This window comes from Medicago truncatula, chromosome 4 (assembly GCF_003473485.1).
Source record: "Medicago truncatula cultivar Jemalong A17 chromosome 4, MtrunA17r5.0-ANR, whole genome shotgun sequence".
Taxonomy (NCBI): Eukaryota; Viridiplantae; Streptophyta; class Magnoliopsida; order Fabales; family Fabaceae; genus Medicago; species Medicago truncatula.
Window position 1 is genome coordinate 43,193,156 of NC_053045.1, and position 24,667 is coordinate 43,217,822.

The 24,667-nt window shown below is 33.4% G+C and overlaps 3 protein-coding genes across 3 annotated transcripts; 1 reads left to right on the forward strand and 2 right to left on the reverse strand.

Moving 5' to 3' along the window:
* Nucleotides 1-1,876: 1,876 nt before the first annotated feature.
* Nucleotides 1,877-9,952, reverse strand: LOC25493136 (transcriptional corepressor LEUNIG). The gene is made up of 11 exons (XM_024780700.1): nucleotides 9,896-9,952; nucleotides 9,722-9,786; nucleotides 9,340-9,432; nucleotides 3,796-3,896; nucleotides 3,417-3,593; nucleotides 3,194-3,276; nucleotides 2,947-3,096; nucleotides 2,697-2,849; nucleotides 2,483-2,596; nucleotides 2,208-2,399; nucleotides 1,877-2,029 (listed from the first exon to the last, which is right to left on the reverse strand). Exons 1-11 carry the CDS (start codon nucleotides 9,950-9,952, stop codon nucleotides 1,877-1,879), a joined length of 1,338 nt encoding a protein of 445 aa, XP_024636468.1.
* A 1,462-nt stretch (nucleotides 9,953-11,414) lies between these two features.
* Nucleotides 11,415-15,933, forward strand: LOC25493137 (SNF2 domain-containing protein CLASSY 3). The gene is made up of 4 exons (XM_039832772.1): nucleotides 11,415-11,990; nucleotides 12,084-13,106; nucleotides 13,341-13,475; nucleotides 14,038-15,933. The coding sequence occupies exons 1-4, from the start codon at nucleotides 11,415-11,417 to the stop codon at nucleotides 15,931-15,933; spliced, it is 3,630 nt and encodes a 1,209-aa protein (XP_039688706.1).
* A 3,348-nt stretch (nucleotides 15,934-19,281) lies between these two features.
* LOC25493138 (transcriptional corepressor LEUNIG) lies at nucleotides 19,282-20,522 on the reverse strand. The gene is made up of 2 exons (XM_024780702.2): nucleotides 20,338-20,522; nucleotides 19,282-19,580 (listed from the first exon to the last, which is right to left on the reverse strand). The coding sequence occupies exons 1-2, from the start codon at nucleotides 20,485-20,487 to the stop codon at nucleotides 19,437-19,439; spliced, it is 294 nt and encodes a 97-aa protein (XP_024636470.2). The 5' UTR covers nucleotides 20,488-20,522; the 3' UTR covers nucleotides 19,282-19,436.
* Between the last annotated feature and the right edge of the window lie 4,145 nt (nucleotides 20,523-24,667).

Genomic DNA, 24,667 nt, shown 5'->3' on the forward strand with positions numbered 1-24,667 from the left:
TGATTAGTTTCAATGAAAGAGAAAGAAGGGTATTTGGCATTGGTTTTTGGTTTATGAGACATTTTCTTGTTCATGAAGGAAGGGAGAGTACCTAGCAGAATAGGGTTTGTTTTGAATTGAGAGGGAGAGCGTATAATTGCTGCTTATATATCTATTACCAATTAATCCGTGCCATTAATCCTTCAATAAGCAATCAACGAGTCTAAACATGCCACCTAATCAATCCGTGCCATTGAGAATTGCTGCTATTATTTTTCAAGCGGTTCCTTTAGTTTAGGTACATTCTTCTTCTTTTATTTCTCTATATAAAACTCTCTTTTTTTAGGAAATTAAACTCATTTTATAATCTTTCTTTTTTTCTTTTGGGGAAATTCTTATATATTTTTTTTTATATAAAAAAATAAAAATATATTTTTATTTTATCATAAAAGTTATGAGATTTGACTCTTTAATTTAAAAAAGCAATTTTTTTCACTATAATATGTTCCCATAGCAATTATTTTCACTATAATATGTCTCCATTCTAGTGAAGGTAAGAATCATAAAAAATCATCTAAGGAAATGCCACCACGTTTTCACTTTTAACTAATTACTAGTTAAGAATCATACATTGAATGTAACACAATGGTAAAGTGAAGTAAACTATTAAATTGGTCCCTACCTTTGTACTAAATTTTTAAATTGGTTTAGGATTCTATTAATAACTCAAAATGGTTTATGTCTTTGTCAAATATTTTTTAGATTGATCTCTGACGCTATTAGTTATTTTGCATTTTAAGTCATTAAGATACCAAATAAGATCCAAAAGACATTACGTCATTAACCACTAAATAATATCCAAAAGACATTGAGTTATTAACACTCAAAATAAAAAACAACTAATAGAGTCAGAGACCAATCTGAGAAACATTTGAGAAAGACAAAGACCATTATAAGTTATTAATAGAGTTAGGGACCAAATTGAGAATTTGGTACAAAGACAGGGACCAATTTGGTGGTTTACTCGCTAAAGTGTCATGTGCACTTTTCTGATATATATAATACTCCTCAAAATAATTGTCTTTTTAACATTTTTTTCTCTGTCTCCAAATAATTATCAATTTAGAATACCAAAACAACATTTATTATTATTTTTCATTATTATATCCTTATTTATTGAATTTCATCTAACTTAATTACTCCACTAATAATGGTATTTTAGTAAATGATATTAATTTTATCATTGAAATAACCACAATTAATTATTTTCTTGAAAATCATGCACAAATCTCAAACGACTATAATTTTGAGACGGAGATATTACTTATCAATTTTAAGTTTAGTTTCAAATTTCTAGTAAAAAATAATATATTTTTTTTTAAAAACATATTGATAGCTCAGTGATACAAATCGAAACAAATTGAAGCTCTATATCTTCATACGTAATGAATTTTTCTCATGTCGCCTATTGCAGACCCGTACTCGCATCGCATACAGCCGTGAATTGTGAATTATGTGACTATCCACTAAAAAAGAGCATATGAAATAAGACTGCAATTCTTGAGGAGAGATGAAGAACATTGTTAAAATGATAACAAGAGCATTAAGAGATGGATTGTTTGTACATATATTGGTCGCCTATTTTTCTTCTGTTACTTATAGATTAGTCATTTCCATTTGATTATTACATCATAATTTCATCAACATTTCAATTGAAAAACAAAGACATGTTTTATTTAATTACATCTATACTGCTATCAATCAACAACAATTTTTTCTTTCACTGACTAGAGCTTACAAGACAAGGAGTACATATACACAAAGATCATCTAACAAATCTTAGAAACTGAAGTAGTGGAGGAATTTACACCAAAGAACAGAGACATTTACTAGAACTTCATTTCCATATCTTCACCACAGAATCACTGCTAGCTGATGCAATATTGAATTCACTTCGCGCCGTAGTAGCTGCTAGTCCAGTAATTAATACATCAGAGGCACCTCCTTTATTACGTCTTTTCTCAGTCTCAAGAATCAACAATTCCAAGCACTGCAATAAGTTGTCCACAGATTATTTACTTACTATTTATGCAACCACCTCGTATACTTTTATAGTTTTAATAGGTTCAACTATGACTGAGTCTAACTGTATAACCTCTGTAACATTTACTTAACAGAGATATAGATGGGACTTAATGATCATAATAGAAGCGCAGGGAAGTGTTTACCTGAAAACCAGCAACAACTAAGACGTTAGGGTATCGAGGATGGAATATGACAGACTGAAACCTCTTCCCGTTTGATTGATACTCGAATATGCATCGTCTGTCCGACCAGACACGTACTTCATCTTCACTGACAGAGGCAATCATATTCCCAGTGACGTCCAAACATATGGAATTGATGTCTTTGACGTGTCCCTAATATCGAATGAGAATCAGAGACACGGTGCAGTAATAATAGTATCATGATACACAACTTATATATGATATGTGAAGCTCACCTGAAGTTGGTCAATAACAACCATAGTCGGAGTATCAATTATGGTAATAACATTTCGATTAGCAACTGCCAAAAGCTTCCCTGATCCAGGCTGAAATCTCACTAGGCTTCCTGCCTGAAATTCATTTTTATACAAGTCATTTTACTCTGTGATTCTGTTTTGAATACTTTAAAAGATGAGTTTTGAATACTGCAAAAATGAGTTTAAGACTAACCTTAAATTCGTTAACTAAGACATTCTTATGGAGATCCCATACTTTAATTACATCACAGGTATCGGACGTGCAAAGAACTCCTCCTAATGGGTGAAAGTCCAATGATCTTACTGTCCCATTATGTCCAACAACATTGCAAAATGATCTCTCGGGCTATACATATACAAATAATGAATTAATCCATAAGTTACATAGGAAGGAATAATGCAGATGAGTGAGTAGAAGGAGATGTGAAAAGAAAGAGACTCACACTGTTTGCATCCCATAATTTTACTGTTTTATCAGCAGAAGAGGTTGCAAACACAGTTGATCCTGGTTGAAATCTAACTTCGAAGATGGTATCTAAATGTGACTCCAATGCCGTAACAGAAAGACCAGTTTCCAGGTAGCAAATGAAAGGCTATATAAACCACAATATAAGGAAGGATAAATACATTGGATAGACAAAGTGACAACAAACAAATGGATTTGAAAAATTTATCATATAGATTATTCACCTTCTTCCCAATCCCACCACTTGCTACAATCTTTCCATCCGATGATAAATCGCAGGACAAAAGACTTTGACCGCTTGAAATACCTTGTGTTAGAAATAAAAATAAACATTTAATCAACTAAATTTCCTTAATTGTCATCTAAATTTCACAACTAACAAATATCATGTGAAGTATATGAAATGACAGAATTGTGATGCCAACGATGTATAGAATATAAATTTACATGCAAGCTCTTGAATAGAATGTCCTTCCAGAATTATTTGAGGGGTAGTTTTCCTCAAAGAATCTAGCACACCGGCTAATGTGCGACTGGACGGTCCGGGCATCTGTTGCCTAGATTTACTGTCATTATATAAACTCCAGAAATCATGCAACAATCCATGTGGTTGTTTATCAAATTCTGAAAGCACAGTTAAATAAAACTAATCAGTCACAGAAATGAATGAGAAAAAGAAAGAAAATATAATAAGATAAAGAAAAGAAAATGTAGAATCACACACAAGCTGAATTATCCATATTATATAAGACCAATGAAATAATGCAAGGAGCATCAAAGAAATAAAGATTTTTAGGTAAAATGAATTAAGCAGAAGCATACACACCAGGGGGAAAATGTCCGGTAACATGAGCTTCATTTTTGAAAATCTCAGCAGTGTTTGACAATCCCTTCTTCTTGAGGTAATCATACAGAAAGTTTTGAAAACTACAAAGAACACACAGGATTCATATTACGAAAGAAAATGAAAGAAAGCAATTCAAGAAAAAGGAAAGAACATGCATGCATGCAGCATTGTACTCTACTCACAGTTCTTCTTTGGGATTTTTTGGATCCATGTTAAAGGAAATGGTTCTTGCACTTAGATGAAGAAGATGATTAATGAAAGAAAATAAAAGGAGAGAAAGTGAAGTACTGCAAGACAATAGCGAGTGACCATGCAGAGTCATGCATAACAAGAAAATCTTTTCATTTTTATACTGTGGCGGTTAAGTGTGTGGTTAGTTTTTTTTTGTTTTTTTTTTTTGTTTAGTGGATAGTCACATAGTTCGTAATTCTTGTTGATACGCAGCACGAGTACGAGTCTTTTTCAATTGCTCAACTCTATCTCCGCCAGGGGCGGATCTAGACGTTTGGTGCATGTGGGGCTATAAAATCTAGTTAAGTTGCTAACATTGGCACTTGTTATCGACAAAAGCAAAATCAACTTCAAAAACTTATAAATCATAGCAAATGTGTTACACTTGTTTGTTTCCATAAATTTTGCACAAGGTTGTTGGCTGACTTGTTGATCTTATTCGAACTGATGAGTTTTTACAAATGTGTTGGTTCTTAACATATTGTGTTTTATTTATAAGGGGTTATAATTATTTTGGTCCCTGAATATGTAAGGAGTAACTATAATAGTCCCTCAATGTATCAAAATTTAAAAATAGACCTTGATTGTGCACTTTGCTAGTCAAAATAATTTATAAATACTATCATATTAGTCTTTTAATATACTTTACTTATTGTCACTTCAGACCTATTTTGACTAATAAAGTGCAAAATCAGATACTATTTTAAAATTTTAATACATTGAGAGACTATTGTGACTACTCGTTACATATTTAGGGACCAAAATAACTATTACCCTGTTTATAATGAAAAAAAAAATAGGGAAGTTGGATGTGGGGCTTTAGCTCCACATAGCCTCTAAATGTTTCCGCCCCTCGTCTCCGCTCTGATACTCAAAACCTATTAATATTAAGTTGATTGATAGTGCAAAAAAAATTAGAATGATTAAGTATTCAGCTGCAATAAACCAGTGGCCACTTCCCAAAACCATTTTTAACATTCACTTTTATTTAGCTTTTTTTTCTTATTTATAGGTGTTATTTTGCAAAACATTTATTTTTCTCCAAACTTCAAAGAAATTTTCTTGCAAAATTTAATTGCTCCACAAAATATTTTCCTTTCTCTTTTATCTTTTACTCGAGATCTTCTTCCTCTTTCTTCGATCTTCACTCACTTGTCTCATTTAACTCGTTCTTCGATTTCCACGGATTACAATTCGTGCGAACCAATTCGCAGAAGTACCACAAATTGGTGCACACGTACCGATTCGCGGTTCACATCATCTCAAGAGAATTATGCGACTATGATTTAGTGTTTTCTTCTCCTACTATATATGTAAGATTTTTGGGTAAAATGCACTTCACATTGAGTTCGGGTATGCTCTATTTAGACTAAGCTGCATTTACTCCATTTAGAGTTTGGATGCATATGTTTAGTAGTATTTACATACACAAGATAGAAAGGTCAATTAAACTTGGCAATGATTAGAAAATATGGCTTTCAATAAAGCAACACATATACTACTCTATTCTTGAAAATAGCCAAGGTAAGATTACAACTTTGATTGATATGTACAAATTTGGATCGTTGATTATTGTCTGAAATCATATCAATTTTTTCAAAAAGTTGCTCAAACTAAACAAACCTTATAAAACTTGTTTCCTTTTGGAAATCTAATATGGTATGTAGATTTCTTCATTTGTTTTATATCTGAGACTCCTGACCTTTATTCATAGAAGGATCAAACATAACATTACTTTATCAAAACCCTGAAGTAGAAAAGCATGATGAGAAGCCCTTATATCTTAGGTACATAATTAAGCCTAAGTTGAATTATTATGGTTTGAATTATTATGCTTTTTGATTTTCCAGGGGACTAAAATGTTTGCAAGAGCATATGGATAATGTCCAAACTTGATTGGATCAGCATATAACATTATATTCAGATTCTTATTTGGTATTTACATATTTTGTATTTAAAGAATCCTGCATATAACTAACTATCAGTATCTTGAAATTGAGAACAATTTGTCTTGATTGACTTTTATTACTGAGCATCAAAGAAATAAAGTACATGTCAATTTGAACCCAAATCTTCAACTTCTTATTCTTTAATTCAAATTAATTGATCAACTCAATCCATCAAACATGTTTGATACATCATTTTTTTTTTCAAGGATGTTTGATACATCATTGTATTCCTTTGCCGTCTCTTTCGCACATTTCCTATATTAAAGTACATGTCAATTTTGTTTCTCAAAATACAGTCTGAATGTAATGCAATAAAGATAAAGATTGTGGATTATTTCCTATTTTTTAGCTATTTGTGGTCCTATATATTCCTACGTCATCATCAAATCTCAGCCTACATATTTGCAGAGAGTGCTAATTTTTATAGCTATTGCATTTAGTCTAAGTTTAGTCTATAAATTTTTAGAAAATGATATCCTATAAAATGATATTTGATTTTTATAGCTTTGGGTTGATTTCTTTTTTTTTTGCCCAATTCACCAAATACCAATAAAATGATATTTGATTTTTTCTATTTATAAAGCTACAACTTGGATTTACTCCGGTCAAACATCATTGGTCATTTGATCTTAATCCAACATCGCATGATTGGTGATGCATGACTGCAGGGACAAAAATCAAGTAATGATGTTTTAATATTAACCATAAAATCTAGTGTTTCAACGACCACAAAATAATCAAACAATTGGACTCAAATGGTTAATGAATTTCATCAAAGAAAGAATTGTTTGGAGGAATCCGAATTTTGATTCTTAGATGGAACAATTCTTGATCAGATTATACATACCTCAGAGTCGAAGTCGAACTTTGGTTTACCAGAACCCTCTTCTTATGAAAACCGGATCGTTAGCATAAAAAAAAACCACAAAATCAAGAAATGATTTTTCAAACTAACCACAAAATTATGCTACCGACTCCCCATCTCGTCGAATCATTCACCTTACATTTGAGAAATTATCTATTAAGACGTAACTCAACTTACAAAACATACTACTTACGGTAAGTAAATCGTCAAATAATTGTTTATCGATATTTTTTTTTTCCACAATTTGCTTAAATTATTATATGACAAAAAAATATATTTTTCCCTTGAAAAATATTTCTACAACATAGATGGTTATCACAACATGCAAACATAGAATTATATATAAATTAACTCGATTATGTATGACAGCAAATATTTTTCACTTGAGTTATATATTTTTCCCTTGTAATCCAAATTAATTTATATATAATTACCGCGTTCTTCACATACATTCTTTCGGATAATCTGATTTGCTTGTGTCTGGATTATTTAGAAGGAAATAAACAACATGGTATTTCATCAAAAGGTTGCAGAGAGGGTCAAACTGTTATCATTTCAGTGGCTAAAGGAAAATATGATTACTTTTGGTTTTAACTAGGGGTGAGCATGGTTCGGTTAACCATATTAACCGAACCGAACCAAACCGTTTAAGGTTTGGAACTAACCGAACTGAACCAAAGTTATAATTCGGTTAACCGTTTGCTTGTCTATTAACCGAACTGAACCGAACTAAAACCAAAATTTTGAACCGAAATATATTTTTTTATCCTTTTGCTAATTTAATTGTGTTTTTTTTTGTCTTTTTAAATTTAATTGCAGGGTATTCAAAACATTATTGATATATTAAGTGTAATCCATTGATAAGTGTTATATCATCTGACATCCGTGTAATCAAAAAATCAATAGACTAGTTAGAACTAAAATATGCAATCGATAGATGTTCAGTTTACACACTTGTTGCTGCCATATAACTGAACCATATGTGATTCTTAAACAAACATATGAGCTAGAATTGTATACAAATTACTGTTAAGAGGTAAGTATGGCTTATCACATGAAATCATATCAAAACCAAGCTACAGTTCCTGCCTACAAAACATGTTCCAAAATGTTGGAGGTTCAATACTAGGACCATACTTCAATTGCAAACAATAGATATATAATCCCTCCATAAAATATATAAGTCAAAGCTGGTAGACGTAAGATAGATAGATATATTCAACTATTTGCTTCTAAGCACAAGAATCTAACAACAGGTAGCACGTCAAAACAATGTCAGTTTTGGACCAAACATGTCAGAAAAATTGAAATACTTATAGAGATTGTCTGAAAAACTGTGCTGAGTTTGCAGGGTTTGCAAGGTTTTTTCAATTGGTTTCATTTGGTTCTCTGAAAAATAAGAGGTGTTGTGAAATTGTGTTGTATCGTTATGGTTTGGTTCGGTTCGGTTTGGATAACTGTGGTTATTAATGGTTCGGTTCGGTTAATTAACTGTTATCAAAATAATGGTTCAGTTCAAAAATTTGTGAAATGGTTCAGTTAATTTTGATATGGTTCGGTTCGGTTATTGGTTAATTTTGCCCACCCCTATTTTTAACTATCATGAGTGGTGGCGGCACCCTCTGTCTTGTATAGGCATTAATCTGTAATTTTCTTTTTCCGTTTTTTCAATTCAGTGCTCGTTGTTAAGCATCAGTGACTTATTGTTGTACTCTGTTTTGGTGATCATCTTTTGCACACCTTGTACGAGATGAATTATCGGTGGTAATCTATATTCCATTTTTACTTGTTAAAAAAAATAAAAAAATCTTTTAAAAAAAAAACTATTAACTATTTACGCGATTTAGCATGCGAAGATAGATGATATCACAGCATGCAAACATAGATATAGTTCTTTTTTCTAAACAAAAACATAGATATTATATTGAACTTTTTTTCTTTGAAAACTTCACCACATATCATTCACATTAAACAATTAAATATGGTTTGCCTAAAAAAACAATTAAATAAGGTGAATTCTTACCATGAATTTTGATTAAAACTAATACAAAATTTGATTTTATTTTAAAATAACATAATATAATATAAAATACGACATAATTGGATGAATTTGAGAGGTACCTAAGATTTACTAAACACCCGTTAAAAAAAAGAGTTTACCAAACACATTCTAAATAATTATAATTAGTTTTTTTAGACAAAAGGAAAATTAAAATAAATAAAAAAATAGAGATACAACTAGACATGAAACTTGACCAAAGTACAATTCAAAATGGGATGCATCAAAATAAAGCATACCTAGTGGATCAACTCTAATCTATCATAACAAAAATCCACTAATCACGATGCAATCCAGAGAACCTGCATACGGGCGCGAAACCAGGTTTAAAAAAAGTAAGCCTTTGCAAATAACAGTCATGGTTTAAAAACGTCGAATGAATTGACCGCCAACACGAAAATTCAAGTGCCAACAGCTGCCTGAACAAAGCAGCAAGCATAAAAGCTCTTTCGAGCATCAAATACAAAGTGTAGGCAGACAAGATGACTAGAAACCTGGAGATCTCAACAGACCTGAAAACATACAATTGAAGCAGTCGGGCCATCAAACACAACATGATTCAAACATACGCATAAGAACTCAAATCGATGGATGAATCCAATATGTTAGTATTCAAACCCTTTCAGGTTAACAGAACCATACCCCTTCAGGTTTAGAAACCAAACCACATCAAAACGAGGCCAAAATTCTTCAACCACTCAGTCTCTGGTCACGAACATCACAAACAAAAAATGAAAAATATACCAGACGTCGATGAAGAACATCTGGTGCACACACCACCAGCCACGAAACTCCACCTACCAATTACCAAACCAACCTTCGGCGCGAACAACAACAACACCAAAAGAAGGCGCACCAACCCAAACCTGAAAACACAAAACCAAGAAGTCAAAGACCCTTTACGATGACAAAATCACGCTCATTCCCCGCCAGTACATAAGGAAACAAACAAAAAGAGAAACTGGTCCAAAAAACCAGATCTGTCTCCAAACAATCAAAACCATAAACCTCCCAATAAGCCGACCAAACCATCATGTCCCTATTAACGACGGAGAGCCAGTGGAACGACAACGGAAAAGTGTTAAACACGTGGATCTACGACCACCAGAAGGAAACAGAGAAAGAAACTCCGTCAAAAAAGGTACAATGGTGCGGAGGAACGAGACCCTCGTCGCACCACCATCGATTGATGCTACATAGCGGCAACAAATATGGATTTTGGAAGATAATAATTATAATTAGTTGACCAAACCTCAATTAAAAAAACTAAAGTAATTACCTAAAAAATATATAATCGAAAACTCAATTGTTAAAATTCAAAAATAAATTCAGACTTGCTCCTTCTCCAACAAATCGGTCCTTGTTTTCTCTCTAGGTTTTCTCTTCTCGTTTCTTCATTGAGGGTGATTTTGGGTCAATTTTTGACCTGAAATAATCATCCCCTCTTCATCTTTTTCCTCTTTATTGCAATCTAAATAAGTGATTTTCACATAGATTTAGGTTTTTTCTTCGTGATTTGATCATCTAAGTGTGGTGGTGTGTTGTTTGTCGTCTTCTGCGGCGTTGTTTGATTTTCCGTCTTCTTGCGGTGTTCATTTGATTCATATTAAAAGATCAACTATTCATTCAATCAAAGAATTGGTTTCAACGTTGCAGATCCGGAGACATGGTATTTCGGTCATTTTAATTTTATCAGATATGTTTGTAGACATTATGCACTTATATGCTATTAACTTGGATGTTGTGAGTTTGTTTGCAGATTCATCCTTTACGTTTTTAGAAGTGTTGAATGATGTACTCATCGATTTGAATGAATGAATATCATTTTTTTTAAAAAAAAAATAAAATAAAAATATCAGGCACGTTTACAATTTGCCTAGAAATAAAAAGATATGTTCACACATATATATAGGGATATATATATTAATCTGAACTAAAATTAGTGGGGTGTATTGGATTGAGATTTCAAAGGATTTTAAAAGACTTTTTTGTTTTAAAAATTCTTCTTAAAAAAACTAAAAAATATCTTAAATATCACCTAAAAAAACTTAAATATACATTCAAATCAATAATAAAAAAAGAAAGAATATATTTACTCATTTATTATATTTCTAAAAAATAGGAGTAAATAAATAAAATAAAGAGTGAATATTGGAAGAAGATCTTGGAGTAATATTTAGTTTTCGATTCCCCTCTTATAGTTGGCGCCATTATTGCACTTTACATATTTAGCATTCTCTTCACTTTCTCACTTTTTTCTTTCTCTACTTCTTCCGGAAAATACTTCTTTCATACGTTTTCTTTCTCTCTATTTCTATTTCTTTCACACCAACTTGTGATTCTTTTTCCTTTGTGAACTTTTTTTCGGTATATATCTTGAAACCTTTTTCAATATAACCCTAACACAGACAAATATACATTAAAAACCCTAACACGGACAGAGAGATTAAAAGAATACAAGTGAAGTTGTTTGTTTTTTTTGTTGTTGTTTGTGATGGCTGGTGTTTCTAGCAGAACTCGTAGCAAGAATGTTCCGTTGTTTGGTTCTCTTTTACTTGGTGGTTCATCAAAACGGAGAAAGAGTGATGAAGAAGATAAGGGGTTGGACTATGTTTCTCGTTCTAAAAAAAGGAAGATGAACGAAGAACCTTTTGTTGTTCCTGCAGATGCTGAGGTAGTTTCCATCGATGATGATGAATATGAAGATGTTGGTCAAGAAGGTTCAGAGCATAGTGATGACAAGATGTCTAAAGATGGAAAGTTTGTTGATGAAAATTGTGAGAGGGAACAAGATAACCCGGTTTCGATAAGTTCAGATGAGTATGGTGAAAGTGATGAAGAACACTTTGTTGATTCTGATGCTGATAATGAAGAAGAAGAGGAAGAAGAAGAAAAAAAAGAAGATGATGCTGTTAAAGAGGGAGTAAAAAGTGATGAAAGTGGGGGAATTGGTAGGTTTTCTGATAAAGGTGAAAAGGTTATAATTGATTTGGATGATTCTGAAGAGAGTGAGGAGGAGGATGATTCTGATGAGAGTGAAGAAAATGACTCTAGTGATGAAGATTTTGCAGTTGATGAACTGAATGAAATTTCAGACAATCATGATGATGACAGTTCTTCTAGCTCCTCTTATGTTGATGATGATGATGACGAGGAGGAGGAGGAGGAGGAGGAGGTGGTGGAGAAGGAGAAAAAAGAGGGTTACAGAAAAGACTTCAATGTGGTGGAGGAATTAGTAAGAAAGGTGAAGAGTCAAAAAAGGGGAATTTCTGAGGGTAATGATGAGGAAGTAAATGTTGAGAATTGTTCATCTTCTGATAATGATGATGAGGAGATGGTGAGAGAGGGGAAGGATAAAAAGAGTGGAATTTCTGAGAGGAATAATGAGAAAGTAAATGTTGAGAATAGTCCATCTTATGATAATGATGAAGAAATGGTGAGAGAGGTGAAGCGTAAAAAAAGTGGAATTTTTAAGAGGAAATACGAGAAGGTAGAGAATGAGAATGTTCCATCTTCCACAAATATTGATGAGTTGGAGCATGCAGATCATGCTAGTGTTTCCTCCTGTATCATTGAGAAGAAGGGTAGTTCTTCTTCTAAACTGAATGGAGTATCAGAGACACTGAAACCAATGAGTGTGGATGTTGGAGTGAATGCCAAGTCAAAAGCCAAATCCAAAGAAAATGTTGGTGATTCTGATCGAGGAAAAGATCAATTTGTTAAAGGCTTAGATGTTGGAGGAGTTTCTTCAGTTCATAGAAAGCAAGAAAAGATGAATGAATCAGATAAACAGAAAACAATGGAGAACAAAAGAAGGGATTATAAAGGTAGAGCTAACATCTGTAATGGTGAGAAGAAGGAATCTATTGATACCAATGGTTTGAATCAAAGCGTCAAAAGCACACATTTTACGCGGAAGGAGTTGCGTTCACTCGAACTCCTTGTTAAATGCTATTGGGAAAGAAAGAATACCATTAACAATGATTCAATTGTGTTAGAGGATAACGACGATGGTGTTGGTCAGCAAGATACATGGCCACCACCAGTCTCTGTGGAGACACCTCGTGAACGGATATGGAGCCTTAAAAAGGTGGAAAAAGTAGAAAAGACCAAGGAGGAAGAGGAGGAGGAAGTGTTATGGGATGAATTTGATACAGCCCGTAGAGAATCTGACGCTGAATCCATGGTAATCCTCCTCTATAAGAACATATAAATTTGAACTTTGCTTTTAAATTTTAATTTGTGAACTATAGGACTAGTGCTTAAGCTTTGTGAACTAATAGGACTAGTGCTTAAGCTGATTTTGATTTTTAATTTAAACTGTTTATATGTTAAACTTTGGTGATCTAAATGATATCTATAAGATTCACAATGAGATTCGTAAGGAAAAATCAGTGACATAGCGTGTTACTCTCTGCAGATTGGAAATTTAGGAGAAAACGGAGGTCCATCGTTCCGCTGTGAACATGATAGTTTTCTCGATGAAGAGATTGGTCTATTTTGCAAATTGTGTCATGAGGTTGTTACTGAGATCAAATATATCTCACCACCTGTGGTAAGCACCGTTTCATGTTTATTTATGTAAAATAACCTGGTTAATTTTTTAATTTTGATCTGGATAGCGAAATTTGAAAAAATGCTATTGTTCCGCAATAGGCGGCGATTCAATATGAAGTGTTGTCTAATTGTGTGGCTAAAGTGGCGCTATTTTGAACATACCGCTTTATTTTGTGATCCTCGATTGACAAACTGATTCACATTATTTTTTTCATTCTCAATACATTAAAATTCGCATTATATGTTAAAACTGAAGAGAAAGAAACAATTTCTGTGGTATTCAATGTATTATTATGATTTATGGCATTATAATGACATTTAGTACTCATGTAGTAATGGAAAAGGACCTTAGTTGTATGTTTGTTCTGATTTGATAATGGGATCCGTTGGTGGTGGGAGGCATTGATGTTTGTATCTTTTGTTTTATGCTGATTTGATTTATTTGAAAACAAGTTTAAGTTTAAATTTTCTTGCTGTTAGATTAATATTTTGACATCATGCTGATATAAGGTTTGATAAGAGGAACTGAATTTTGCATACTTGTTTTTCACGTGACACAGATTGATAGATTTCCCGGTGAAGGTTCAGGAAAAAAAGCATCATTTGATGGAGTAAATGTTTCACATGTTGATGGATCTCAGTTAAATGTTTCTGATAATGATTCGGAGACTAATTTCTCTCGCAATGAAGGCACAGTTTGGGACCTAATTCCTGGTGTGAAACAAAAATTATATCCTCATCAACAAGAAGGCTTTGAATTCATTTGGAAAAACATGGCAGGACACACTGAGCTTCAAAAGTTAAAGAATGCCGATCCTTCCAGCGAAGGTGGCTGTATTATTTCTCATGCTCCTGGAACCGGAAAGACAAGGCTGACCATAGTGTTTCTCAAGGCATATTTGAAAGCCTTTCCCAAATGCTTGCCGATTATTGTTGCTCCTGCTAGTATACTACTAACTTGGGAGGATGAATTCAAGAAATTGGACATCGGAGTTCCATTTCACAATTTAAACAATCCCGAGTTATCTGGTAAAGAGCATCCTGATGCGGTTGAAACATTTGATATGTCTAATGCACGGCATAATATTCATGAAACGCGGATGGCAAAACTGATTTCGTGGTTCAAAGAACCAAGCATTCTTGGAATCAGCTATAATTTGTTTGGGAAAAAATGCCAAGATAAGAGAAAGCATGAAAATGTGAATGAGAGAGAAGGAAACTGTGATATGCGAAAGGTTCTACTTAATTCTCCTGGGTTGTTAGTTCTAGACGAAGGACACACACCAAGAAATCAAAGAAGTCATATTTGGAAGGTGTTTTTGAAGCTTCAAACACAGAAGCGTATTATCCTTTCCGGAACTCCATTCCAGAACAATTTCTGGGAGCTTTACAGCACCTTAAGCTTAGTGAAGCCTTCTTTTCCTAACACAATACCGCCTGAGCTAAAAAGTTTTTGCCAAAATCAGGGACTTAAATCATCTAAAAAATGGAATTGGGAACCAGCGTTGCTCAACAAAACAAGAGACCCTTCTGATGATCAGATCAAGAAGTTTAAATTGCTAATGGATCCCTTTGTTCATGTGCACAAAGGCGCAATCCTTGAAAATAAGCTTCCTGGGTTAAGGGACAGTTTGGTGACTTTGAAGGCTGGTAGTTTGCAGAATGAAATTCTGAAGAGCATTAAACGTTCTCAGAACACAATATTTAACTTTGAACGTAAGGTAGCGTTGACATCTGTCCATCCATCGCTTTTCCTTGAATGTGCTCTTTCAGAAGAAGAAAAATCTGCTCTCGACAAGGATCAGCTGGAAAAGCTTAGACTGAACCCACATGAAGGTGTCAAAACAAAATTTTTGTTCGAGTTTGTTCGGCTATGTGATGCTTTTCACGAGAAAGTTCTTGTGTTCAGCCAATTCCATGCTCCTTTACAATTAATAAAAGACCAATTAAACTCAGCTTTTAAATGGTCTGAGGGAAAGGAAGTGCTGGTCATGTCTGGCGAGGATCCTCCAAAGGTCAAGCAATCCGTAATCCATAGCTTCAACGTTGAAAATTGCCAAGCAAAAGTTTTACTTGCATCTACAAAAGCTTGTTCTGAGGGAATTAGCTTAGTTGGAGCTTCAAGGGTTGTACTTCTGGATGTTGTATGGAATCCTTCGGTCGAAAGACAAGCTATCAGCCGAGCGTATAGGATTGGTCAGAAGAGAGTAGTATACACATACCATCTGCTCGCTGAAGGGACTACTGAGGAAGAAAAATATGGTAAACAGGCCGAAAAAGACCGGTTATCTGAGCTTGTTTTTTCAGCAAAAAATGCTGCCAATAATGGTGATAAGTCCAAGAGCTCTGCTGTGAACTTCGAAGATAGAGTTCTTGATGAGATGACTAAACACGAAAAGCTCAAAGGCATATTTGTTAAGTGCGTAGTACTGAGGAAGGAGCGAGATGTGGTCTGAGAGTTTTGGCCGTGGATCCAATGTCGTGTTTGGATACATTTATGTGTTTGCAAGAATATCAAATTTTCAATAAATTAAGTTTCTGTGTATAGACCAAGGACTACTTGCAAAGGTAAGAATATTTTTGTCTTTGTATTTTGTTAGTACTCATGATGAATCAATGATATACTGTGACCAAAGGTTAAACAAAAAACGGAAATGCTCTTAATTTAACCATTTTGATTAGATCAAATTATCTCTATGTTGCTTTATTCAGATCGTGCTTCTGATGTAGCTCTTTGTTTTTGCAGATTCTTCAACATTGGTCACTATACAAAATTTAATGCAGGCTTGTTAAATAAATTAAGTTTCTGTGTATAGACCAAGGACTACTTGCAAAGGTAAGAATATTTTTGTCTTTGTATTTTGTTAGTACTCATGATGAATCAATGATATACTGTGACCAAAGGTTAAACAAAAAACGAAAATGCTCTTAATTTAACCATTTTGATTAGATCAAATTATCTCTATGTTGCTTTATTCAGATCATGCTTCTGATGTAGCTCTTTGTTTTTGCAGATTCTTCAACATTGGTCACTATACAAAATTTAATGCAGGCTTGTTAAATTGATGAAAATAGGTTTCATAAGTAAACACATTAGGATGTCATTTATTACTATATGTTAAGTAAAGCAATTTCTTTCCTAGGACTTACAACTTAGGATATATATTACTATCTGTTAAGTAATGCAACTCCTTTGCTAACTTAGGATACATAACAAGTCATTTATACATTTATGTTATCATTTTACTAATTATTATTAGAATAAACAATAAATGATCGTTATTTCTTCACACAAAAAATGATCGTTATTTTTTTTTTATTTTATATACATGCAAACAAAATATGTCGAGTTGATAAATAATTTTGCTATATGCTTTAACAATAATTTGTAGATAAACAGCACACTTTTAGAGAAAAGACAATTATTCTTGTGTGAACCTATTAACAAAGATAGGAGCTACATTTACTTAAATATTGGATCTTTGTTCTTGCTCTTTTCTTCCTGCTATCTGCTATAAGCAAAGAGAGGAACTACATTGACTTACATATGCATATCCATTCCTTCTTTCCTGATATTGGAGTTTTCTTCTTGCTCTTTTCTTCCTGTCATCAAATAGGACTTTGTAAAATGTTGAACATTGTAAAATCTAATGGATGTGGCTCAGTTGGTTGGCCAAGCTGAGCTTATCAAATAGGACTGCAAGAGAGGAGACATATCGTAAAGGAATTGATACAACTATGCTGTAGTTTGATACAACTAATGGATTGAAATGAAATTGGAATGTGGGTGACATATACGGACCATTATGCTGCTCTTCCAATATGATTATACCCTCACAAAGATGATTCATCGTTCGTAAAACTACTGAAAGTGAAAACAGCAATTCATTTTCATTGATATTTATCCGAAATCATATAAATTTCTTCAAAAAGTTGCTCAACTTGCATCAATCTTATACAACTTGTTTCCTTTTGCAAATCTTATGGTGTGTAGATTTCTTCATTCGTTTTATATCAAAGGCTTATTATGATGGAACAAATGAATGAATCAATTCTCATTAAGTGTGATCAAAGTGATAGTACAGCTTATATAGGAGAAGTGAAATACAATAGGAACTATGCTACACTAACTGTATATTAACAAACACTCTAATACAGTTAGGTAAATGTAACTAACTGATAACTTGTATATCAAGTTATCTCTATATCTAGGATTTATCATCACTAATGTCTTAACTATGCAATAGCCTCCCACAAGTTGGAGGTTGGCAAATGTCTACCAATCCCAACTTGGATAAGAGTGTATGGAAAGGTTGAGGTAGCAAATCCTTTGTGAAGAAGTCTGCAATCTGAGCCTGAGAAGTGATTGGAAGCAATTTCATGACACCAGCTTGCAGCTTTTCCCTAAGCAAGTGACAGTCAATCTCTAAGTGCTTTGTTCTTTCATGAAAAACTGGGTTAGCTGCAATGTGAAGGACACTCTGATTGTCACAGTAGATGACAGGTGGTTTGGTGCAAGTTAACTGCAAATCCTGAATGAGATATAGAAGCCACTGCAATTCACAAGTAGCAGCTGCAAGTGCCATATACTCAACTTTGGATGAGGATCTAGATACAAGCAACTGCTTCTTTGTGCGCCAAGAAATGAGGGATTTACCTAAGAAGAAGCACTGGCCTGAAATAGATCTTCTGATGTGCAAAGATATCGCTCTGTTCTTTGTTGGAGTTGAATTTCATTGGGCCAATTGGGTTTTACATTTTCAGTTGTTGAAAAATATCTCAATCGAGGTTTCGAGTTAGATGTGAAAACTCTTACTACCTTGGTCCAAGGTTTGTGAGCAATCTCTTAACCTTGTGAATTATGAATAGTTGAGTTTTTATAGAGGTGGGGACATTAGAATCATGGAGAACAAACTCCAAATATAGTCGTTACACTACATTCTTTAATGTGGACTTCAGAGTCTTGGAGAACAAGTTACTTCTGTTATGATGTGAATATGAACCAAATTTATACTTTGATAATGGTTCTTAGGTGTTGTTTTGATGATCAAACTGTTAGCAGCCAACACTCGGATAGATAAGATTCTTGAGAAGAGTTTATAAAGAGGAAGCACTCCTCACCTTACAAGCTGATTTTGTAAGGATGAGTTAGGCCCCATAATTTGTGACACGAAGACGTTTGTTTCTTTCAATAATTTAACAGTTTGGCACCTATATGGTGTGATTGATATCAATGAAAGAAGGCATCTTATCAATCAGTAAAATACAACTTTTTCTTATCACTAAAATCAGAATTGCATTCACTCAAAAGGCTCAAAGGCACCGGGAATCATTCATCCCTTGTATACCACGCGTTGAACTACGATTTTCTCGTATACTCTCCATGAACATCTAAAACTGTACTGCATAACACTAAGAACATTGTTAAATGTTCATTCGTTTACGCTATTTTAAATTTGACTTAATCATTTTATTTAGAGAATCGTTTCAATTCAGTTTTACGACTATGCTACAGTTTCAATTTCATTCGTTTACATTATTTTCTTGATTCAAATGAAATTGGAATGTGGACTAACCAACAGATATGAACAGTTATGCAGTTATGCGGCTCTTCCAATATACCCTCAAAAAATGGTTCATCCTTACTGATAAAACTACTTCAGAATTTTATATCAGTGATCAATGCTCTTAATTTTTTCAAAGTTTACTGAAGGTATGATCAAACATAATCCAAAAACTGATACTCTCCTATAATAGAACGAATGAGTACATTTTTATTTGATTACATCATAATTTCATGAACATTTGCCTCAAGAAACTAACACATTTTTATTTGATTACATCTGCACTACTGGACTCAATCAACAGGAATTTTTTTTTTCTCACTACGTGACTAGCTAAGAGACAAAGACAATAACTTCAGGGGAGGTATTTACACCAAGGAACAAAGACAATAACTTCATCTCCATATCTTCACCACAGAATCATCGCTAGCTGATGTGATGGTTTCATTTTGAGCCACTGCTAGTCCAGTAATTGATAAATCAGAAGCATGTGTACTGCTATGTGTTTGGCCATTCTCAAGAATCAACAATTCCAGGCACTGTAATAAATTGTACACATATTATTTACTTTCTCTTTATGCAATAAGTTTTTTTACTTGCTGCATGACAATCAAACCCAAAAACTTTAAGCTGAAATACTTGAAACATAAAAGTATTTATTACTTTCAGAGGAACCAGTTGGAAATCTTTATTTTTATCCTCTTTTTTTTTGTTACAAACTCGATTCTTATTCTATTTCAATTTAGGGAGCCCAAATTTATATGGTCTAATTTAGCAAGTCATGTACTACCAAGAGATTATGAGCTTCATGAATAGATGCCAGTATAAGTCCATTGGGGATAATGAAAACCTTAATTAGTCAATAAATAGGTCCAAACCATTGAAAATTGAAAACTGTTTACCTTCTATCTATATAAAGAGAAGTTAAGATCCAATCAAAAGAACTAAAAAGATTTGGTTGAGGATGAATCATGAGGCCATATTCTATTGATTGTCAGAAGATAGATATGCAATCAATAGCTATGGATTTATGTATTAACCATATCCTCCATAATCTAGTAAACAATAGCTTGATTCTATGGCCTTAAGCGTTTGTTATAGATTGTAGGCCTATGAAATTTTCAGGTTTTGCATAATGTATGAAAACAGGACTTTAATCCACAAATCATCACAACAGCATAAGCAGCTGGAGATATAGACACAGCCCATATATGAAAACAGGACTTCATTCCATAAATCAGGATAATCAATATAGAAGGGACAGCAATCATAATGGAAGCGGAGGGAAGTGTTTACCTGAAAACAACCAATAACTAAGACGTTAGGGTATCGAGGATGGAATATGACGGACTGAAACCTCTTCCCATTTGATGGATACTCATATATGGACTCTTTCATAAAAACTGACAAAACACGTACATCATCTTCACTGACAGAGGCAATCATATTCCCAGTGGCATCCCAACATATAGACTTAATTTCTTTGACGTGTCCCTAATTAGGAATGAGATTCAGATTCATGGTGAAGTAATACTGGTGTCATGATACACAGCTTATATATGATATGTGAAGCTCACCTGAAATTTGTGGAAAACACTCAAATCCTGAGTATTAAATATGGTTATAACATTTTGATTAGCAACTGCCAAAAACGTCCCAGATCCAGGCTGAAATCTCACTTGCCTTCCACCTTCCTGAAATTCATGTTTATACAAGTCATAGTACTCATGTGACCTGTGAGTGGTTATTCAGTTTTGAATACTAAAATATGAGTGTTAGACTCACTGTAAAGTTGTTAATCGTGACACACTGTTCGAGATCCCATACTTTAATTGCATCACATGTATCAGACGAGCAAAGAATTTCTCGTAATGGGTGGAAGTCCAATGAACTTACTATCCCATTATGCCCAGCAAGTTCAAGCAACTCTCTCTCAGGCTATACATATATCATGAAACATCAAAACATAATGAATTAATCCATGAGTTACAAAGGAAAGACTATTGCAGAAGAGTGAGTAGAAGGAGCTAAGAAAAGAAAGAAACTTACTCTTGTTCTTTTTGCGTGCCATAGTTTTACTGTTCTATCAGCAGAAGAAGTTGCAAATATAGGTGATCCTGATCGAAATCTGACTTCTAAGATGGCATCTAAATGTGTCTCTGATGTTGTAAAAGAATTACCAGTTTCCATGTAGCAAATGAAAGGCTATTTAAACCACAATATAAGGATCAGTACATTGCACAACGTGAGGGTAAACAAATTGAATTGGAAAATTTATTGCATTATTTATTCACCTGCTTCCCAAGTCCACCACTTGCAACAATCTTTCCATCTGATGAAAAATCACAGGACAAAAGCTTCTGACCGCTTTGAAAACCTTGAGTTTAAAATTAGAATAGACATTGAATCAATTAAATGTCCTTAATTGTCATCTCGATTTAGAACGGAAGTTACAAAATGCAATATATAGTTCGCGAGACACTAACAAAGATTTTGTGAAGTATATGAAATGACAAGATTGTGAAGGACTTTGTAAAGATGTATAGAAAAGAAATTTACTCTCAAGGTGTTGAATAGCATATCCATCCGGAATTATTTGAGGGGTATTTTCCATTATAGGACCAACGTTTTGGGCCTGAAAATTGAGTAATTAATATATGACTGTGTTGCACTATATATGAAACCAAGAACCAGTTATTAACATTGAACATTTAGCCATCATATATAACCTGACTCTGACTGGAAGTTCCTGACATCTGTAGCTTAGAGTCATAGAATCTAGTCCAGATGTAGTACAAGAAACCACGTGGTTCTTGATCAAATTCTGAAAACACAGATAAATAATATAAGAACAATAATTAGTCACAGAAATGAATAAAAAAGAATATACAATAATAAGATAAAGAAAGAAATATTATAATGCAAGGGGCATCAATGAAGAAACCATTCTTGGGAAACATGATTAAAGAAAAAACTAAAAAAACAGACATGAATGATTTTAGAACTGACATTACTACCGAAATTGCACATCAAGAACTGATTAATGGGTAAAGAAAGAGCAAAATCAGACATATATACATACCAGCAAGAGTTTGTCCATTATTAACTTGAGCTTCATTTTGGAAAATCTGTGCAGTTTCCAAGAATCCTTTCTTCTTGAGGTAATCATGCAGAAAGATTTGAAAACTACACAGAACACACACACACTGATAAGAAACAAAATGAAAGAAAGCAGCGCAAGAAAAAGGAAAAAACATGCATGCATGCAGCGTTTTTCTCACAGTTCTTCTTTGGGATTTTTCTGGTTCATGTTGAAGGAAATTGCACTTAGATGAAGAAGAAGATTAATGGATGATGAAAATGTTGAACTAAGGTGGAGTTAATAGTGTGAGTATGCAGAGTCAAACAAAATAAGAAAATCTTTTCATTTTTATATTCTACTTTGTGATCGATTAGTGAACCGGGCCAGACTGACAGGTAAAACAGTTGAACCTTGAACCAGATATTTGTGCGGTCCAATCCTTTGAACCGGGATAAAACCAATTAAGCTGGCACAGGCTGCCTCAGCACACAAATAACAGCCATGCACACGGTCCGTAGCGTCGCAGTGAGGTTGCTTCCTTTGCATCAGCTCGCAAGTCAGACCTCCACCGTTGATGGCGACATACCGCTGCCAATCTCTCTCTGTCTCGCAACCCATCTCTTTCCTACATTAACCCAATGGCCGGTAACCGTTTTTTTAACGGTTATGCAAGTTGAACTTCTTACCAACTAAACCAACCTCTATTTAAGTTGTTGATTTAAGCTGCATATATTTTTGGTGCAACATTTAAGGTGCCGGGATTCAAACTCCGATCATGGCATACGGCCTAACAATTTCGACATTTTTGCCAGTTGAGCTAGGACTTGTGGATTTTAAGGTGCATTCTATTTGCAATAATCATTACAAATTTTAGGGTTAAATAAGCAAGTGGTTCTCGTAAATATACATACTTTTTGGTTTTAATTCCCCTACAATATTCCTTAGATTTTTTGTCCCTCAAGAATTTATTTTAATAAAAAGTTTTTATTTTTTTGTGCCTCTTGAAATCAATTTTATATATGTTATTGATTTTCTATATTATTTAATAAAATAATAGATTATTTTTTCTTTATCATGGTCCATGTCTATCTATTATATTTTATCTATTAAAGTAGACCCTCAAATTCATTTGATTACAACTTATCAATCATACTCCACGTAATCTTGCCACATCCTCTTAAAATCCAAGGTGGCACTTCCTAAATCCTTCCCAACTCCCCTTTTATCAATTTTGAGCAATATGTTGGCATTCAGGTAATCATGCTTGTTCTGCTCTCACAATATTTAATGCTTTCCCTTTTTAACCATACCAATAATACTTGTGTCTTTACTAATTTCTCTTTAACATTATGCTTGACCAAAACATTTTGGTGTGTCCTATGTTGTCTTTTAAGAATTGAGGGTAATCTACTCAACATCCAATGAGAATTAGTCTCATGAGTAAATTTGAAAGTGGTACCAACAAACTAATTTAGTCGTGGAGTGATTTTTATTAGTTGGGTAAATTACTTACAATATTTCAAAGTCAACCTAATAAAAACAAACAAACATTTTTTTACTTCTAGAGGACAAAGAAGCAAATAACCTCCCAAATCACAAATATCAAGCATATACATCTAACATGTAAATATGTAAAAACAATTATTTTCTTATACAATTGGGTGGTCGGTGTCTACTTGATTTAAAACAACAATTTTTCTGAAGTGTAAAAGAAATACAAGCTGAAACCATAATTTTCCTTTAATCTATAAAATTAATTCACATATGCATTCATGAAATAAACGTTTAGCATATTAGTACATTATAAATTACATATAACAAATCTAATACATGTATTTATAATTCAATACAAAATACACAATCGCCGTGCAACGTGAGGGTCTCATTCTAATACATTTTGTTTCAGGACAAACATCTTTATATGTCATTGAAAATAATATTATCATCTCAATAGATCAAATTTCTATATTATAATAATAATGTTTAGAAAACTTACAATATAACTTTCAAATTTAGTGTAAAATAAATTTGTCACAACATTCATTGATATCCTCCTATAATATAGAAAAGCATGATGAGAAGCCCTTAATTTTCTTCTGTCAGTTATGTTATACACAGACATTAACTAAAATTCATTCCCATATATGTTGGCCACAGAATCATTGCTGCTAGTCCAGTAATTGATACATTACGTTTAGCACTTCTAACACTACGTGTTTGGCCAATCTCAAGAATCAACATTTCCAAGCACTGCAATAAATTGTACACATAGTATTATCTTCTTATTTATGCATTAACTATTACTTGTTACGTAGCAATCAAAGACAGCAACTTTAAGCTGAAAATACTTAAAACATAGTATAGATTTTATGGCCTTGAGTGTTTTGTTATAGATTGTATAGCTGCAATAACATCTGTAACAGTTACTTATCTGAGATGGAAATAGAGGGAATTGTTTACCCGGAAATAGAGGGAATTGTCGAGGATGGACTGAAACCTCTTCCCATTTGATGGATACTCGTATATGCATCGTCTTCACTGACA

What these genes read in the sequence shown, in the direction of transcription:
- LOC25493137 (XM_039832772.1), top strand. Translation starts at nt 11,415, where the DNA reads ATGGCTGGTGTTTCTAGCAGAACTCGTAGCAAGAATGTTCCGTTGTTT. An exon ending in CTAGTGATGAAGATTTTGCA is followed by an intron (nt 11,991 to 12,083) that starts GTTGATGAACTG and finishes GAGGAGGAGGAG; the next exon opens with GAGGAGGAGGAGGTGGTGGA. An exon ending in AATATATCTCACCACCTGTG is followed by an intron (nt 13,476 to 14,037) that starts GTAAGCACCGTT and finishes CACGTGACACAG; the next exon opens with ATTGATAGATTTCCCGGTGA.
- LOC25493138 (XM_024780702.2), bottom strand. Translation starts at nt 20,487, where the DNA reads ATGATTGCCTCTGTCAGTGAAGATGATGTACGTGTTTTGTCAGTTTTT. An exon ending in TAGTTATTGGTTGTTTTCAG is followed by an intron (nt 19,581 to 20,337) that starts GTAAACACTTCC and finishes AATTTATTACAG; the next exon opens with TGCCTGGAATTGTTGATTCT.
- LOC25493136 (XM_024780700.1), bottom strand. Translation starts at nt 9,952, where the DNA reads ATGGTTTGGTCGGCTTATTGGGAGGTTTATGGTTTTGATTGTTTGGAG. An exon ending in GAAGGTTGGTTTGGTAATTG is followed by an intron (nt 9,433 to 9,721) that starts GTAGGTGGAGTT and finishes GTATGTTTTCAG; the next exon opens with GTCTGTTGAGATCTCCAGGT. An exon ending in TTGTTATTGACCAACTTCAG is followed by an intron (nt 2,400 to 2,482) that starts GTGAGCTTCACA and finishes ATTCGATATTAG; the next exon opens with GGACACGTCAAAGACATCAA.